The sequence below is a fragment of the Pseudorca crassidens genome, chromosome 5, assembly GCF_039906515.1.
Source record: "Pseudorca crassidens isolate mPseCra1 chromosome 5, mPseCra1.hap1, whole genome shotgun sequence".
NCBI lineage: Eukaryota > Metazoa > Chordata > Mammalia > Artiodactyla > Delphinidae > Pseudorca > Pseudorca crassidens.
This window is the reverse complement of record NC_090300.1, coordinates 93,454,142-93,473,870: the sequence shown is the minus strand read 5'-3', so window position 1 is coordinate 93,473,870 and position 19,729 is coordinate 93,454,142. Positions and strand designations below refer to the sequence as shown.

Below are 19,729 nucleotides of genomic sequence, written 5' to 3'. Positions count from 1 at the left end.
ATGTTTCAGGGTCCAAGATGTTCCCAATCAGGTTGCTGACTTTAGCATAATAGAGCTGCCTCGGCTAAAATTTTAAGTCTCTGTAGCTCTGCGACTTCATCTATTAAAGCTTCTGTTTGCTGTGTCCATTCATCTAACATCAGGAGATGTGGGCCTCTGTAAATGACTAGGGGTTCTTTGGCTCTCACATCTCATACTTCATCTTCCGATGCTTGTTAATGGCCTTCAGTTTCTCATTATCCTATTGATGGACATTAATATGACTTACAAGTAACCAGCCAACTCCACTAACTTTGTAGTTGCTTTTACACCTATATTTTCCAAATGCCTGAATTATTGCATTTGTGAGGGCCTTCCCCTCTACAAGGACATTTTCCCAGATCACCTCCAGTAAAATCTTCAGCAATTGGACCACCATTGTGGGCCAGGGATTATCCATCCCCCATATAGCACCCAGAATGTTCTCCTTTTGTGTTCGCCAGCAGGTCAGTGAGCCAGTTCCAGAATCTCATCTTATTACCTGGTTTTTCCTGACTGCTCCTCGCACAATAGGTATTTGTTCATATGTTCCAAGAAGCAGATGTCAAGAAGGGATTAGGTATGCAAGAGATTCGGTATAGAAAATAACTGCGAATGAAAGTAAGAAGGGAGCTGGAAGGCTGGGAGAGTTGTCAGACCATGACGTAGGTCTGACCCCTGTGAAGGAGAAGGAAGGGAGTATGGGTAGGAAGAGTCTTGAACTGCAGTGCAGTTCTAAGGAAGTTTCAGCAAGGCTGATAAAGAGTCCTTGAGTCTAAGCTATAAGAATGCCCCTGCTTTAGAATTCCTGCTACACTTAGTGGCTGGGAGGAGCAGATGGGAGTTACAGCATAGGTGTGAACTTCACAGCAGTGGTGTTAAAGATGGGGCCAGTGACCTGCAGTACAGAGTTGAAAGGCACATTTGCGTGATCACCACACCATAATGCTATACTCCCTTTGCTTGAATGCCTTGAAGAAAGGGAAGAGAAATAGAGTATACTTAGGTTGGGGCATTCCTCGTCTGAGCACATCAACACTTTATTCTTCCCTCTGAAATTATAATTACACTCAATGATGGGAAAAGAGCAGGGGCCACACCACTTGGCTTAGAAATCATTTCAGGAAAAACGTTGACATCTGCCCGTAATAAGTGAGCTGCTGCAAATGGAGAGAAGCTTTATGGAAAAATATTTCCCAACCTATGGACTGTTAAATAGTAAGTGGCTTGTTCCATCACTTTATTTCCATTTGAAGCTATTTTAAATTGAGTTTCTTACCTCTTCCTGACCAGCACTATTATCAGTCTTACCAGAGACTTTCTGGGTCCAGGACTCAGAAGTGGCAGTAAAAATAGCTAGGGCAACTACAATAGGGTTGTCTGATCTTGAACCTTTTCTTGAATGTAATAGTTATACAGTCCCTTTGTCTGAGTTATTTATCACAAATCTTTTAGCCATGTCGAGGGTAGTGACCACTGCAATCTTCTTCCTTCTTTTAGGTCTGCGCTGAGGCATTGCTGGACTAGCTAATATCAGGTCTCTCTCTCTCTTGCTCTCTCTCTTTTTTTTTGAGGGGGAGGGGTTGGTTTTAGTTGAGTTATATATATATATATTTTTTTTTTTTCTTCCAATTGTATCTGGGTAATATCTGGTCTCCTCTCAAATGTGACAATTTCTGGACCATTTCTGCTGAGGTGAGCATATTCTGCAAACAGGTCTCATGATCAGTGTTCAAAAGTAAGGTATTACTACCATTTTTTAAAAGATGAACATTATTGGGCTTCCCTGGTGGCGCAGTGGTTGACAGTCTGCCTGCCAATGCAGGGGACACGGGTTCGTGCCCCAGTCTGGGAAGATACCACAAGCTGCAGAGCGGCTGGGCCCGTGAGCCATGGCTGCTGAGCCTGCGCGTCCGGAGCCTGTGCTCCGCAATGGGAGAGGCCACAACAGTGAGAGGCCCACTTACCGCAAAAAACAAAACAAAACAAAACAAACAAACAAAAAAAACAAAAGATGAACATTATTTATCTCAATAGTTCAAAATAGAGTATGGAGAGAGTAATGTATGGTAGTAGACACTAAGAATAATATCCTCCCCTTCTCTATCTGTCTGCTTTCTCTGGCCTTGCTTTATACCAAAATTAGGCAAAATGATTCAACGTAAGAATTATGATTTTGTAGCATTAATGTCTTCCCAACAAGTGACTTTTAAAAAAAAATGCATGTTTACACAATCTCTCATAAATTGTTTATTTTTTCTGGAGAGAATAAGAGGGAAATTAAAGTTAATAAAAGGATTCACATTCCCGTCTTTGTTCTGAGCAGCACAAATTCCCAGTTTGCTAACCTTGCTGTCACTACTCAAATTATGTTGTTGGCACCAACTACCCAAAGTGTTCAAGACAGCCCATCCATAGGAGGCAGACTGCTCGGCTAGGGAAGTATTCTATTCGGGGCAACTTAATATTGAAGAACAGAAGCTAAGAAAGAGTTTAATAAAATAGTCATAAAGAGCATTTGCATAGACTGTCAATTTATGAAGTATATTGTATATTATCTCATTAATCCTTATAATCCTGTGAGATAAATATTATGATCACTGCTATTCAGGTGACAGATACTCAATATCAACCATCTACTAAAATAGCACATCTGGTCTCAAACCTAGGTCTTAGACTTCTTACTTCCTTAATCTTGGCAGGTCATTAACACTTTGCCCAACATACATGTGTGTCATCTTTTGTGTTTCTGTAGTCCCCACTCACAGGTCATATCGTTGCATTAGATTGTAGTTGAGTTATATTAACCATCTAGGGCAATGAAGTCTTAGAATTTAACACAGTTGACTGTTATCTTCATTTCCTAATACCTTCCACATTACATACAACTCACCTGCATTCCATTATTGCCTTCTGCTACTTTGCAGAACTCCTTACACACTGCATTCTACTTAAGGCTAGATATTTTCTTACAGAGGAACGTACTTAAATGTATTCTTCTTGCAAGAAACATAACTATCCCTAACACATTACAACACAATACCAAATATCATTTTTCTAGAGTTAGTCTCTCCTGTTGGACCTGCAACAAGCTGCTTTTCCCATTACTCACTGACCCGGAAAACTCATCAAAATCCCTAAAGGATTTTTGCTGCAGAAGGTGACATGCTGATTCTAAATTTATATATAAAGAACTCCTCAAGCTCCATAATAAGAAAACAATCCCCACCCCCAACCCCACTGCCAAAAAAAAGAGCAAAATTCTTTAACAGCCACTCCATCAAGAAGCTATATGGAGGGCAAATTAATATCACAATTAAGATACCACTATACACCTATTAGAATAACTAAAATTAAAGTCTGATCATATCAAGTGTTGAGGAGGAGATCATACGTTTCTGGTGAGAATGCAATATGTCACCATCATTTTGGAAAACTGTGTGAGAGTTTCTTGTAAAGCTAAACATACTTAATATATGACTCAGAATCTCCCTCCTTAGATATTTACCCCCAAATGAGTGAAACTTGAATGCTCACACAAAAAACTGTATATGATGGTTTATAGAGGGCTTATTTATAATCACCAAAACCTAGAAATAACCAAATATCTTTCAACTGGTGAATGGTGTAGGAGCAGAAAACTCTTCTAGGTAGTTTGGCTGGTCTAATAATTAAATTGACATGAGACAAATTAACAGGAGAAAATCAAATTTTGTATGTGTGGGAGCCCCATAAAAATATGTGGACTCCCTGGCAGTCAGGTAACTGAGGCGTATATACCATCCCAAGCTAAAGAGAAGGGGTAGGGGTCTGGGGCTTCAAGGCGGAGGAAGACAGTTCTCAGGAAGATGAGAAGAGCAAATGTTTGGTAAACAAATGTTTGCTCTGCCATGTAGATGAGTCTTTTATTTTTTGACCATGTCATGCGTCATGCGGGATCTTAGTTCCCTGACCAGGGATCAAACTTGTGCCCCCTGTATTGAGAGCGTGGAGTTTTAACCACTGGACTGCTAGGGAAGTCCTGATAATAAGTTTTTCTTATATAAAATATTATCTCTAGTAATAGCTTTCTTCCTAGTATAGGTCCTCTATCTAAATTCTTTGAGGCAGTTAAGGGGAAGGTAAAAAGCTCTTTCTGAATCTGCTGGTCCCTGCTTGTCTTCAGCTCAAAATAATCCATATGCCAAAGCCACATTCCGGGGTGGCATATTCTGCTTCCCCTCAATGGATAAACAAAATGGCATATCCACACAATGGAATACTACTGTTCATCAATAAAAAGGAACAAACTGGTGATACATTCAAAAATATGAGTCAACCTCAAATGCCTTATACTAAATTAAATAACCCAGTCTCATTCCATTCATAAGACATCCTGGAAAAGACGAAACTATAGGAACAGAAAATAGATCTTTGGTTTTCAGGAGTTGAGGAGGGGAAAGGAGTTAACTACAAAGAGGCAAGAAGGAATTTTCTGGAGCGATGGAAGTTCTAGCTCTTGTGATGGTAGTTACATGGATGCATGCGTTTATCAAAACTCAAAGGATTATACATTAAAATGGGTGAATTTCACTGTTTGTAAATAAACCTATATGTTCAATAAACCTGCCTAAGGCTAGAGAGATTAATTAAATTCCCAAAGCCACACAGCTTTGAAGTGGCTAATAAGTGCTTGGTAATTACATATCAGTTCAGTGCAGAAAAGAAAGATAGAGGCAAAACATAGTAGAAACTACAGCAGTTACTCTTGGCTGAGTGCCTATCACTTTCCTAACATAACTGTTTTACATACATTATTTTTTTCAACCTAGCAACCTTGCAAGTGTGAGTTGTTACCTTCATTTTAAAAATCAAGTGAACTGAGCTTTCAGGATAGAAACTTGTAAACATATCTGGCTGCCCCCAAAGCTTGGGCTCTTGTGTTTCTTAACAGTAAGAAATAAGTAGTGACTTCCAATCCAGTATGGATAAAAGAGGTAGTAGTTTTAAGAATTGAAATATAGAGACTTCCCTGGTGGCCCAGTGGTTAAGACTCTGCACTTCCACTGCAGGGGGCATGAGTTTAATTGCTGGTCTGGGAACTAAGATCCCCCATGCTGCACTGCGTGGCCAAAAAAAAAAAAAAAAAGGGGGCTTCCCTGGTGGCGCAGTGGTTGAGAGTCCGCCTGCCGATGCAGGGGACACGGGTTTGTGCCCCGGTCCGGGAAGATCCCACAGGCCGCAGAGCGGCTGGGCCCGTGAGCCATGGCCGCTGAGCCTGCGCGTCCGGAGCCTGTGCTCTGCAACGGGAGAGGCCACAACAGTGAGAGGCCCGCGTACCGCAAAAAAAAAAAAAAAAAAAGGAATATATCAAATAAAGTTATCAGAGAAGATTTAATCAGGGCTTTTGAGGAAGAGCAGAAGGAATCAAGTTCTGACCTTCGTTTTCCAGTGTTAGAGCTACAGGAGTTCTGAGTTACTGAGGAAATCTTGTCCAGTCTCTGTGAACTTCTTCTATAACCCTTCTCAGTGTTATAAATCTCCCTAATGTACTGGGCCACTCCTCTTGGTCATCCATCATGAGAATAAACGACCTCCTCAAACTCTACTCTGAGGCCTCTGTATACAAATCCTAGGAGTCATGTGACTGATGCAATTTCCTCTTTGATCTCCAAACTAAACCTTTTTTTTTCCTTTGAGGTAAAATTTACAGTAAAATATACAAATTTTTTTTTATGTGGACCATTTTTTAAAGTCTTATTGAATTTGTTACAATACTGCTTCTGTTTTATGTTTTGATTTTTGGCCATGAGGCATGTGGGATCTTAGCTCCCTGACCAGGGATCAAACCCACACCCCCTGCATTGGAAGGCAAAGTCTTAACCACTGGATCTGCCAGGGAAGTCCTAAAATACACAGATCTTAAGTGTACAGTTTGATAAGTTTTGAAAAATGGTAGGCAACTCCCTAGTCGAGACAGAAAATATTTCCATCACCACAGAATTTTCTCTTTGCCCCTTCCAGGAGATTCTGGCCACTCCCACCCCATGGGTTAGCTGGATAAAGAAGTGGCATCCTATTTACTTTGGGTAGGTGGACTGTCCCTTTTCTTACTCATCTTGATTACCAAATGGTTTTTAATATAAAAGATGATGAAGAGAACACAACGTTGTTAATCAACTATACTCCAATAGAAAACAAAATTTTTTAAAAAGTAGTGAAGAGACTAAAAAATTGAACAATGGAAGTGGTAATTTGTTGATAGACATCAGTTTTAGAATCACTTTTTCCTTACTTTCTATTATCCTCCCTCCAATATACCGTCCCATTACGGACGCGCAGGCTCAGCGGCCACGGCTCACGGGCTTAGCCGCTCCGCGGCATGTGGGATCTTCACGGACCGGGGCACGAACCTGTGTCCCCTGCATCGGCAGGCGGACTCTCAACCACTGGGCCACCAGGGAAGCCCCCCTCTATTTTTTAAGATAAAGGCAAAACAAAGGATTTCTCTTGTCTGGGCTTCCATTCCTTTCCAGCCTCATCCAATATCTATGTTCCCTGGTTCTGAACTCCCAACGCACTGGCCTTTCAGTTTTCTTGTTTCCCACCTCAGGAGCCTCACAACCCGTTCTACTGGCTGGAATGTCCTTTCTTCTCCTTTTTTAAATTCTTATTTGCCATTCAATCTGATGTCAGCTCAAAACTCTTTCTCAGAGAAATCTGTCCCTTTAAGTAGTGGACTCAGAAATGAAAAGTAACATCTTTTGGAGCAATTTACCTCCTTCAGGCCATTCCAATCTAGGTTTTCCTGGCCAGGAACAAAAGATGACTCAAGTTAATTCTTCTAAAGAGAAATGTCTTGTGGACCCATTTACTTCATCTTTTGTCATCTGATGTCTACCCCTTAGTAATGGAAGTTCTTTTTCCTCTCCTTATCTTTCAAAAAATACAATTTCAGCTATATCCTTCAGGTAAGGCTGATTGAAATATTGGGTGATTACTGGCATTCTTAACACTTCAGCCCTTCATATTCTAAAACAGGAGTGTGGCTCATGGGGGAAACACAAATCCTGCTAAACAGTTTTAAAAGAATTTACTAGAGACCTTCCAAAATTGTATTTTGGAGGAAATTAAACTATGAGTTTTATGGCGGAACTAGAAAACGGAATACTGCGTGTTACAACAGAGAAGTTTTTTTTTCCAAAATGTAACTCAAAGCAATTTATTTTCCCAGAGAATATAGATAGACAGGACAGAGATCTATTTTTTAATATTGGTTTCCAAGAAACTTGTAATCCATCTCCTTTTATAATTCACTTCATACCTTCTCATTCATCATCCATTGAATAAACATTTATTGAGTACCAACTACGTGTCAGGCTGTTCTAGGAGGCTGTGATACCTAAGTGCACAAAACCGACAGAAATCCATTTTTTAAAAAAGTTTATTTTTACTTTTGGCTGTGTTGGGTCTTTGTTGCTGCACGCAGGCTTTTTCTAGTTGTGGCGAGCGGGGTCTACTCTTCGTTGCGGTGCATGGGCTTCTCATTGTGGTGGCTTCTCTTGCTGCGGAGCACGGGCTCTAGGCACATGAGCCTCAGTAGTTGTGGCACGTGGGTTCAGTAGTTGTGGCTCACGGGCTTAGTTGCTCCGAGGCATGTGGGATCTTCCCGGAACAGGGCTTGAACCTGTGTCCCCAGCACTGGCAGGCAGATTCTTATCCACTGCACCACCAGGGAAGTACCCCAGAAATCCTTTTGTATTGTTAGGGGAAGACAAACAATAATTAATTACAAATTAACATGTTAGAGGAGACAAGTGTTATAGAAAAATAGAAATTGGGACCCAGGGTGCATATAGGGCTGGAGAAACAGTTTATGATTTTAAATAGGGGGTCACAGTATGCCTTTTTGACAAAGTGGCATTCGAAGAAAGAATTAAAAGAAAGTTTACCATATTGACATATGGGGAAAAGAGCATTCCAGCCAGTGACAAGGCCCTGAGGTAAGAGCGTGTGAGGCATGGTCAAAGAACAGCAAAGGCAGGGTGTTGGAGATGAGGCAGGAGATGAAGGGGCACGGGGTAGAATGCACTTTAGTTAAGGTCTTGGAGGTCATTACAATGACTTTGGTTTTCCCTCTGAATGGGATCCATGGGAGGGTTTTGAGCAGTGTCATGATCTGACATATTTCAAAAGAATCATTTCACATACACAATTGAGAATTTTGTTTTAAAATAAAAGCTTTAATTTCAAAATTTTCTAGTTGCCTTTTTCCTAGAGGCACTATAACTTATCATTCAATGTGGGACACTTAAAAAAATTATATATAATTTACATATAAGTAAAATACAGACATCTTAAGTGCATAGCTCTGTGAATATTTACATATGGGTGCATCTAAGTAACTGCCACCCAAAACAAGGTAAGCTCACTTAATTATGCGGAGACAAGAGGCATAATCAGGACTGATTGCATCCTTGTGAATAGATTCTTTGGGGCAATATTATCAGTGACATATTGTATCCCATCAGGAAACACATTGCTACTCTTACCATTCCTGGTGATGATAAGTTTGAATACTTGGTTAAGGTGTACATAACCAAATTTGAACTTTTGCCTATAAGCCCCATTTTTCCCAATGTAGAAATTCACTTGAGGCACTTTCAAGTAAATTAATTCCATTCATCGAATTAGCATTTTTAAAATGTCCCCATCTCCTTTCTCGTCTGCTCCCTTAGGGCTGGGAGTCTTTGGAGAGATAGCCACTTCCACTTTTGGCAGTTCACAGGCTTTTCTTCATGCAACCCTGTAAGCAGGAAGCATGGAGAGTGCAGAGTGGCCCAGAGTTCAGCTGTCAAATAGCACCGTGGAGTTGATTTGTAGTCACTTCTCTATCATTAATTATAATCATAGCCGTGGAGTTGATTTGTAGTCACTTCTCTATCATTAATTATAATCATAGCTGTACCCTTTTTACTGGTATTGTGATCTCACTGCAGGCTTTTCATTAATACTTTATTCCTAAAAAGCAAATGAAATGTTTTAGAATCAAGACGAAATATCAAATTGCATTCTTGAAAATAACCAAGAAACCCACTCCTGGAATGCCAACAAAATTGCCCTTGGGACTTCCCTGGTGGTCCAGTGGTTAGGACTCAGTTCTTTCACTACCATAGCCCCAGGTTCAATCCCTGGTCAGGGAACTAAGATCCCGCAGCTTGAGCTCCCCCCACCCCGCCCCACTTGAGGCTTCTATCCTCTGCCAGCTGCCCTAGATCCCTGGTGTTCAGTCATCATGACGCCAAAAGTGGGTCCCCAACAGGCCAACAGAGAGCACGGGACGAAGCCCAGGATGATTCCTGGACAATTACAGGGTGAGGAAATGGATCCCTGGGAGCCAAGTCTGGGCTGCTCCAAGCCCCTCTATTCAGAGGGATGGCCTTCTCTCCATCCTCCTCCTCTGCAGGCCCCTCTTCCAAGCTAAGCCCGGATACACACGTGGCCCAATTTAACAGAAAACACATGGCAATCCCCTCCAAGCATCCTACTGCTCCCCTTCTCCATTCGTATCTTTCAGAAAATACCTCCAGTTGTAGCCTCTATTTCTCTCCTCCCCTTATTCAACCACCCCCAAATTATCTATATTCTTTATTGCTTTGAATCCCTTATCTTTTCCAAGCAAGTATGTTATCTCTACCTCCTTTATAAGACAATTTCCCCATGCAAATTCTCCCCACTGACTTCATATTTCAGGTTTTCTCCTTATCTCTTTTGTCTCCTTTAACATGCCCCTAAAACACTGCTGTTCCTTGAAGCTCTGTCCTCAACCCAATGCAACTCTTCTCCTTATCAATGTTCAAGTAATTACCGAAAAACTATCTAGAAGCCAGGTTTTTCTTACTTCCTCCTTTCCATCTAGAAAATTCTTCCCTTAAATTAAGAAACCTCTTCTTTGATACCAGTCATCACATGGTGATACAGTCGTTTACGTACCAGTCATCCCCCTTAGACTGTAGGCCACCTAAAAGAAGGGTTTTTTTGCTAGTCATTATTTCTGTGTAGTGCGTATACTGGGAACATAGTAATTATACAATTGGTTACTGCTCCAAAATTATGGGTCTCCAGGTAGAAGCATTATGCCTTGACATAAAAATGCCCTTTCTCCTAGGAAGACACTTACTCAAGTAAAACGTTTTGTGAAAATCTTTATTGACAACTTGTGCTTGAAATACAGGGCTAATTAAGATGAATATGTATCTCCTTTTTCCCCCAACTAAAACCCAGATGCCCACTTTTAGTGTGTAGAAGGGTACCATGTGTTTACCTGTGCACACACTCAGGGCACAGCATGTTGTCCTCCAGGTGTGGGGGAGGATGATTGCCCGCAGGAGGCAAGAAGAGCGCAGACACCCTCCTTCGTTTTTCAGGCACCCAAGCCTGTCCAGCATGAAATTGTAAATGAACCCAGCCCTCTGTGTTAGCAGGGAGACCTCTCCCGTGAACCACACACCACCAGACCCCTGGGGAAGGAAAGAGAGGTTCAGGACAAGCATAGCAAGACCAAAGTCTAAACTTCGAGTTTGCATCATGGCCTTTGATGCTACTGTCTTCCTCAAGTGCCAGCTCCCAGATATGAACCCTGAAACCTAACTTACTCTACGCTGTTCCCCTTTAGAAAATAATGCAAAAACAGTTCCTGTTAAATATTTTAAAAGAAACAAAAAATACATCTGGATGTGTAGAGGCAAGTGGGTAGATGACAGTGTGGCTGGGAGGTTGGCAAAGCTTTTCCTCTGCCCGTCTTAGGTTTTCACCTGGGACTCTAACAAAAAGACTAACAAGGGAAAAACAGTTGATGAATTCATGCAGCGCACATAGTGCAGGAAAAATGCAAACACTAGCTCAAAATGGCAGCTTAGAATTCCATCTTATGTAACATCTTTGACAAAGAACAATACATTTGCAAAGAAATGACAGGACAAAGGGAAGCAGGCTCCCAAGGGTGGCAAACGGTGGGAAGGTAAATATATGGGAGGAAACTAATGGATGAGGTTTCTTTGCTGGTTGCTCTGGTGCCCACTCTCAGTGGATAAGTCTGTCTCCAGCAAAAGGAGAATAGATAATCCTGCCTTAGGGCAAAAAAGGAGAGCTTTTTTGGGGTTGCTGCTTTTTGATTGCCTTCAGCTCAAGATATTTATGGCAAAGAGGCATATTTTGGGGTGACGTTCTGGTTTCCTTCAATAGAAAGGCTAAACCAGAGTGGTCTGGGAAGGCCCTCATAAAACAAGTTCAGAGGTCTCAACTCTTTTTTTTTTTTTTAGCAATATCAATGGTTTAATGGATGGGGGATCTTACATGTCTGAAGAAAGATCCTGGAGCAACACCCCACTATGTGCAACAGACAGTGGACAGGGCCTGGCCCCAGGCTTTGCTCCCAAGGGGAGGGGGAGGTTACCAGTTATAGGGGGACAGGGGTCTCAACAGGCATTGTAATGTGCTAACCAGTTCATGGCCTTAATTTTATCTCCTGTAACTCTCACGATAACATCATGAGGTAGGTATTATTATTAACCTACATCACCACGAATAAACTGAGAACTAGATTAAATAACAGTTAATGCCACTTACTTGACAGATGCTAGAAGATCCAAGGCTTTAGCTCAGGCAGTTGATTTTAGAGACTGCTTTTACTTTTAGTTCTTTAAAGGAGGCGAAAAGAAATGAAGCCAGATTTCTATCCCCTTCTGATGACCTCATTAATTTAGATCACTGGTTCTCAAAATGTGGTCCCCAGATTAGCCGTGCCTGGGAGATTGTTAGAAATGTAAATTCCTAGGGCCTACCCAGACCTGAACCAGGAAAATGTGTGGGTGGGGCCCAGGAATCACCAGGTCTTCAGATGATTTTGATAACACCCTGAAGTTAATCAGCGGTTAATATCAATTAAACTTATTTTCCCACCTGAACCAGAAGCAGTTCTTACTAGTGAGCTTACCACAGGTCTCCTGTGATTGCACCGACTCCATCTTTATGGCCCTGGCCGTCATTCTGCTCCAAGAGGCAAACACAGTTCCTGGGTCAGAGGCAGAAGTCGATACAACTTCCTGAAGAGTAGGATCTCCTTCAAGGGCAGGAACTTCTTCAAGGGCAGGAGCTCCCTCCTCAGGAGGAGCAGCCACTTCAGAAGACATCTTTTCATCAGAACATTCCAGAGGTAGTTCCCCCTCGTCCATCTTTGATTTTCTTCTCGCTAGTGATAGGATCCTGGCCTCCTCGGCTGTGGCAGGAATGTTCTACATAGAGGGTTTAAAAGATTAAAGACAATTCTTCTACTCACCTTTTTTTTTTTTTTTTTTTTTGCGGTACGCGGGCCTCTCACCGTTGCGGCCTCTCCCGTTGCGGAGCACAGGCTCCGGACGCGCAGGCTCAGCGGCCATGGCTCACGGGCCCAGCCGCTCCGCGGCATGTGGGATCTTCCCGGACCGGGGCACAAACCCGTGTCCCCTGCATCGGCAGGCGGACTCTCAACCACTGCGCCACCACGGAAGTCCTCTACTCACCTTTTAACGCTAAAATAGGTGATTAGGATGAGAATAACTAAACCTTCGACTTGGCCAAATTCCCTACAAATTACTCACTTTTTGATGAGGGTAGGCATGTTCACAGAGTCGTTTATATCCGTCTAGTTTCTAAGACAAGAGAAAAATGAGTTAATAATCAAACTGAGGCTCGTAGTCTTCCTCCCAAGAGCATCAACTCCTACCCTGGACACTCACCGGGCCTTTGGTGCTTAGTTTTAACTGCTGGCACCAAGCGCGCACAACATCCCTATGAATCAGATTGACAGGCGGCAGTATAGAAGGTAAAGGAGGAATTGGCATCGTCTTCTTCTGAGGTTTCACACTGTCACAACATTGTGGCATTTTTCGTGGACAACAAGCTGAAGGAGAATGAGATAAAATTAGCAATAATTAACTTTTGTGTAGCCTTTTAAAATGTCAAAAGTACAATCACTTTTAGTCCTTATAGTCTAATCCCCACTGTAAAATTAAATGACTTGCCAAAGACCACGTAACCTTCAAGGGATAGAACCTCAAAACTATAACTGACAATATTTCTGAATGCCTCAGTATTTTTACTTCCTAAAACTCCCCACTACTCACGCACACTTGCTCTTTTGTGAGGGCTCTAAACCACAGACCCTGAGGAGGTTGACCTAGAGATTGCACTTCCAATGCAGGGAATGATAGAAGCTTTAGACCTGAGGTCATAACTACTAGGCCATGCCTTGCCCTCTCACCGCAAAAAACAAAATAAGCCACCCAGAAATGCTACACAATGACTAATACCCATAATTCTGGCAGCCCACCCCACTAGGGCAGCACTCTGGTCTCCTGCTGCCCCTCACACGCTCTCACCATTCAGGAAAGACTGACGTTAATAGTCACGAGGTTTGACTGAGCGCCCGTTCAGTCAGATGAAGTGTAGGCTGTTTACCTAATTATTCTGTGTAAATTACAACTGACCCTCCACCCTGACCTCAATCCAACTCAGCAAGGTAGCTACTTTCCTCATATTTTTAAGACAGGAAGTAGAGTTTCAAGGATGGGATTTTGAATTTATAGGTCTCTGTCCCCAGATCATTGCACATGAAGATCCTTAACTCCCAGAATCTAGAGTAGGCAAAATAATGATCACAACCAGGAGGTGAGATTTAAACTAAGCTTCGAAGGAAGTGTAGGATTTGCAGAATACAGGACTGAAATTTCTTCCCTACTTTTTCAGAAAAATCCCTGTCTTCTCGGACCCAGGGAAATAGGATTTGAGGAACTGTAGATCTCTTACCTCTGTTATTTTTTATAGATCTTTTTCTTTTGGTCCTCTTTGCCGAGTTTTCTAGTATATCTGGTTTACCAGAAGCCCCCTGTCCCTCTTCGACATCTACTGATGTACGTTTGAATTTGCAGCTCATATATTCTTCCTCTGTCTTCTTTGTGGAGTTGCACTGGGGATAGAGGAACCAGAAAGTCACTCCTCTGGGCGTCCAACCCACCATATACACTACCTGACTTATGACACCTCACATCCAAGGTACCAAGATAATCACTGAACTCCGCTGGCAACATGGGTTCTCTTCTGGGTATCATCTTAATACTCAGGTTTATTTATAAGAAAGGGAAGCAGTGATAGAGAAGTGGAAGGCCAATCTGAAAGTATGAGAAAAGGGGAATTCCCTGGTTGTCCAGTGGTTAGGACTCAGCACTTTCACTGCAAGGGCCAGGGTTCAGTCCCTGGTTGGGGAATTAAGATCCCACAAGCCTTGGCGGCAAGGTCCAAAAATGTACGAGAAAAGATTAAAAAATATATATATATATATATAAACAAAATTCATAGAAGAAACTAGCCTCTGCTTTGGAGAAAGCCCTTACATCACCCACAATACCCATTATCCCTCACCTGGAAGGTTTTTTTTCCCCTCTTTCCCCATTTCCCCCCCCCTCCCATTTACCTCTTCCAGATAAACCTTTCCCATACTATTGCCCCAAGCTACTGCCACAAAACTACTTTCCTTTCCAACCTAGTTATTTTGCCTGAAAGGATATCACTCAGCTCCACACACACCACCTTCCCTTATATTCATGTTCTTAAACCCTTAATCCGCTTTCAGAATCTCACTTCAAGTGTTAGTTCAGCTGGTAACCTTTTCTCCACTTTATAGACCAGTACAAATCTACTGCGCCATTGCCACATTCCTACCACTTGTCAGTTGCAGTTTTACATTTGCTTGTGTGATTTGATCCATGACTGTTACTCCATTTGATTATAAACTCCGCAAGGGTAGAATTCCTTTCCCTCTGGTTGTAGGCACTCAATAAATATTGGTTAATTCAAAAGAAACAAGAGAACAGTGAGAATAAAGCTGTTTGATACAAAGAAACAACATTTTTTGAGCCTATAGTTTCCATCAGGCATTGTTCCACACCACAGACTCCTTATTTTCCTTCTTTTAATCCCCACAGCAATCCAGCAACAATCTATTATTTTGTTTTTCAGATGCAGAAGCTGAGGCTCAGAGGTTACATAACTAAGGGCACACAGGTAGACACTTGCGATAGAAATTAAACCCCAAGTCAATACTAAATCCCAGATTTGCTTCCAAATCTAATTCCTATCACCTCCAAGAAGGGAGTACGAATTACATTTTTACATCTCTATAGCAGGTTTACATTCATATTCAAATCTCACATTGGCATAACACTTATACAAAGTGCACTTTGTACCTCACTCACTTTGGGGCCTCCCAAAAGTCTTAGTTAAAATTGGGAGGGCAAAAAATGACCTAGCTCTAGGAAAGAGACCCGGAGAGCGGTCAGGCTGCACTGGCAGAGGGATTCAATTTTTCTCAACAAAGCCCCACAGCCTGTCTGACTTTAGTTGCTGTCCTCAGTGTTGCTCAATACGTCTGGTTTCCCATTGTTCCTTGGCCCTAACAACCCTAAGAAAAGATGAATCCAGACGCAGCAATTTTGGTCTCGAACCTGTATCTGTAGTATCAAAATTAAAGGATCTGGTTCAGTATACCAGGGAGCAATTATATCCAGGAACTTGATTTTTTTTTTCAACAAGTGAAGGGAAGGAAATTCTAAGGGACCTTCTTTTCTCCTCAAAAGAGGGAGTAAGTGTGCCCAAGAGAAAGAGAAACACGAAGATTGACAAAGACAGACAAAAGCAAACCCGTGCAGATTGTACTTACCTCCTTGTTCTTTGCACTCTCCATGATCAGAAATCTCAAGCTTGATGATACTCTCCTTACTTCTGAAATGGCCCCTGGCCCAAGGTGGCTCTTTTAAAGGCTCCTCCTTCTTCCGGCGCCCGTAAGCACTTTTCCTTTTCTCCTCCCCTCTGTTCCTTCCCCCACAACCCGTGAAAGCTAAGCTTGCACACTTTCTTATTCATGAGTGACTATTGTATGAATGAATACATAATAACATTCCGGGCCCTTTCCAGTGAGTTTTTTTTAACATTATTACGCAGGGTGTGGTTCCGGAGACATTGGGAAGTTGAAAATTCCTTCAGAAAAATTCCAAGGGAAAAAGAAAAGTTGCTAGAGACTTCTGAAGGGGATGTGTGACAGGATTTAATGATGAAACTTGTGGAAACAACAGAATTCTGGGCCAAACCAGTGGCTTGAAGAAAGCAAAACTGTTTTCTTGTACCATATACGTTTCATTTCTTAAGCAAGTTACTCAACTTATTAAAACTTCAGTTTTCCATCAGTACTAATAATAACTAGAACCTTCCCATCTGCCAACAACTAACAATAATAGTTTTAAAAGTCCATTGAGGGGGCTTCCCTGGTGGCGCAGTGGTTGAGAATCTGCCTGTTAATGCAGGGGACACGGGTTCGAGCCCTGGTGAGGATCCTACATGCCACGGAACAACTAGGCCCATGAGCTACAACTACTGAGCCTGCGTGTCTGGAGCCTGTGCTCCACAACGAGAGGCCGCGATAGTGAGAGGCCCACGCACTGTGATGAAGAGTGGCCCCCTCTTGCCACAACTAGAGAAAGCCCTCGCACAGAAATGAAAACCCAACACAGCCAAAATAAATTAATTAATTAATAAATTCCTACCCCCAATATCTTAAAAAAAAAAAGTCCATTGAGGGACTTCCCTGGTGGCTCAGTGGTTGAGAATCTACCTGCCAATGTAGCGGACACGGGTTTGAGCCCTAGTTTGGGAAGACGCCACATGCTGTGGAACAACTAAGTCTGTGCACCACAACTACTGAAGCCTGCGTGCCTAGAGCCCTAGCTCCACAACAAGCGAAGCCACCACAATGAGAAGCCTGCGCACCGCAACGAAGCCTAGCTCCTTCTCACTGCAACTAGAGGAAGCCCGTGCACAGCAATGAAGACCCAACGCAGCCAAAAATAAAATAAAATTTTTTTTTAAAGTCCATTGAGTATTTGTTTTGTACTAATTCTGGGTTTAAAGGTTCACAGCTATTATTATTATTATTATCATTATTAATTTTTTTTCTTGGCCATGTCACACGGCTTGCGAGATCTTAGTTCCCCGACCAGGGATCAAACCCATGCCCCCTGCAGTGGAAGCATGGAGTCTTAACCACTGGACCACCAGGGAAGTCCCACACAGCCATTATTTTATTGTTCTCCATTTCATAGATGACAAAAGTGTGTATAAGATTGTGTTGGTAACTTGCTTGACACAGTAAGTGAAAGAACCAGAAATCAAGTTTAGGTTTGGCTGATTCAGGTATTTCATTGAATCATCTTCCTTTTCGCAGTGTAATTGAAGGTAACATTACAGAGTTCTAAATTAAGAGATACCTAATCCTGGGCAAGATATAATCTGTGATTTGTATGTTAATAGATGGGAGTGTGTGTTGAGATTATAATTTAGAAATTCTTAGGCCAACCGCTATTTGGAGAAACACGATTCTAAAAGAATTGCACCTGGAATTCCCCAGTGGTCCAGTGATTAAGACGCAGGCTTTCACTGCCGTGTTCCCTGGTTCGATACCCGGTCAGGGAACTAAGATCCCACAAGCTGCACGGCATGGCCAAAAAATAAAAACAAAGACAAAAAAAAAGAATTGCACCAACCATTCAAAAAAAAAAAAGGGTTAAATAATGTCCTATATATTCAGTATAAAGAGGATTAGTACAATTTAAAATATTTGAGCATAATTAATACTATTGAATTATTGAATGAAGTAAAAATCCAAATATCTTTTTATCTTATATATACATATGTATTATCCAAACAAATGTAAACTATTCAATTATGACCCTTGAAAAGGAGGAAATTTCCTACATTTGGCAGCCTGCAACAGGGGTTTAGACTTCATGGAGGAAGTCAAGAAAGTAGCAGATCTGAAGGACCAGGTGAGCTACCTAACTGAATAGAGGAAGGTGGGGAGGGATCATCCCCGCTCTGTTCTGAGGGGGAGGAGGACAGTGTAAACTGAGTCTGGATAGTTTGGCCTTTTGATCTGTAGGCTAAGAGCAATGGAAAGCTATCGAAAAGTTCAAGGTGGCAGTGGGGATGGGATGGGGGTGAGTGAACTCTGATGAGCGTACTTTAAAGGTCTCTCAACTGCAGTGAGGAGAAAAGTGGAGATGAATCAGCACAGACACTGGAAGATGAGTTAGGAAGCCACTGAGGCATTTTTAGGCCTGTGAAAACTTGTGAGTGGGTGGTGATGTAGAGTTGTGGTTAAGAAAACAGATTCCAGGGACTTCCCTGGCGGTCCAGTGGTTAAGACTCTCTGCTCCCAGTGCAGGGGGCACGGGTTCAATTCCTGGTTGGGGAACTAAAAAGAGCAGACTCCAAAGCCAGACTGCATTTGAACCTCAACCTCTCCTCTTCTAGCTGTGTGATCTTGGCCAAGTTATGTAACACCTCTAGGTCTTTCCCTTTCTTCACTTGTAAAATGGGGGTGATGAAAATTATACCCCTTGCTCAAAGGGTTGTGGGAGAGTGGAGTGGGCTCTCACATGTCCCAATATATGGTGTCTGGCACAGCACGTGTTGGATCAGTGTTAAATGTTTCTATTATTAGCATGTTGGAAAGGAAGACAGATTTGAGAGATATGGGGGTATTTCTGCCAGGTTTTCTTTTGTCTTTGTTTTTATGTGTATTTTCTCTTCCCCCCAAATTTTGATTGAATAAAATGAGCGGAGTCAATGAGGCCTATAGTTGTTTACCTGGAGGCAATGATGTTTAAAAAGCCATTAATCTGCATTTACACTAGATGAAACAGGATTATATCATACATAACCACCATTTCATATTTGATGGGATAAAGAGATTTTGTGGGAGGTGTGACTGTGGAGGCTGGTTGGAGAATTTGCCTGAATCTTTCTGCACTGTGTATTCCTAGAAGTGCTGTGTCCAGAGTTAGGCTTATTTAAAATTTATGCATAACTCAATTCATATGCAGAGAGATTTTACCAATTTCAAAGTGTATGAGAACCCCTCTTTCTCCATATCCAAGAGACTGGTACTTTTACAAGTACACTGGAACTTGACACACCTAATTTATGACAATGTACCTTTCAAATAGTATCTCTTATAGTGGGAAATTATTGCTCTTTATTAGGTTATTTTATTTTAAGAAACAGGTCAGTCATTTAGAAGTAAATCTAAACAGTAAAGTAGGCCATCAGCTTTGTTAATAACTTTGGTTTAAAAAGGGAAAAGTTGGAGGGAGCTGATAGAGCTGATAATGAAATTAAAAAAAAAAAAAACCTGTCTCTTTATAAACTATCTCTCTCCCAACTTCCCTCCTTCCTTTCTGCCTTCCTTTCTTTGTGTCTTAGGCACTAGTAACAAAAAGGTGGTTTGGGTCCTTAATTTGTTCACAGTAGAAGAAGTTCCCAAAATGTGAACAAACCTAATGGTGTGAATTACATACCTAGTTTTCTTTGGCATCTACTTTAAAGAACAGGACACATTGTGCTAATCAGGGCAGATTTACCATGAAACTACTAAAGTTTAAGCTTTCAGTACTTGACTTTCACTGGCCCTTCCCAAGTTCCTGTGAGGGCTCTAGCAATTGTGCATTCATAATTTTATATTCTTTTTCTTAAAAAGGGAACTCCAAAGTTGTATAAGCTTCAGACCTTATAGATCTGTCCCAGTGATTATACATAAATACTGAAATGTTTGCATAAAACAATAACATTCCTTGACAATCTCACC

General features: G+C 41.8%; 1 protein-coding gene across 1 annotated transcript; it reads right to left on the bottom strand.

The window, feature by feature from the left end:
- Positions 1 to 7,461: 7,461 nt before the first annotated feature.
- DPPA4 (developmental pluripotency associated 4) lies at positions 7,462 to 16,038 on the bottom strand. The gene is made up of 7 exons (XM_067737268.1): positions 15,752 to 16,038; positions 13,843 to 14,002; positions 12,774 to 12,937; positions 12,636 to 12,686; positions 11,993 to 12,290; positions 10,322 to 10,517; positions 7,462 to 9,018 (listed from the first exon to the last, which is right to left on the bottom strand). The coding sequence occupies exons 1-7, from the start codon at positions 15,773 to 15,775 to the stop codon at positions 8,988 to 8,990; spliced, it is 924 nt and encodes a 307-aa protein (XP_067593369.1). The 5' UTR covers positions 15,776 to 16,038; the 3' UTR covers positions 7,462 to 8,987.
- Between the last annotated feature and the right edge of the window lie 3,691 nt (positions 16,039 to 19,729).

Bases quoted from the DNA above. Each gene is read 5' to 3' on its own strand.
- DPPA4 (XM_067737268.1), bottom strand. From the start codon at position 15,775: ATGGAGAGTGCAAAGAACAAGGAG. The intron at 14,003-15,751 runs GTAAGTACAATC...CTCTATCCCCAG, and splicing joins AGAGTGCAAAGAACAAGGAG to TGCAACTCCACAAAGAAGAC. The intron at 10,518-11,992 runs GTAAGCTCACTA...TTCCTTCCCCAG, and splicing joins GCAATCACAGGAGACCTGTG to GGGTCTGGTGGTGTGTGGTT.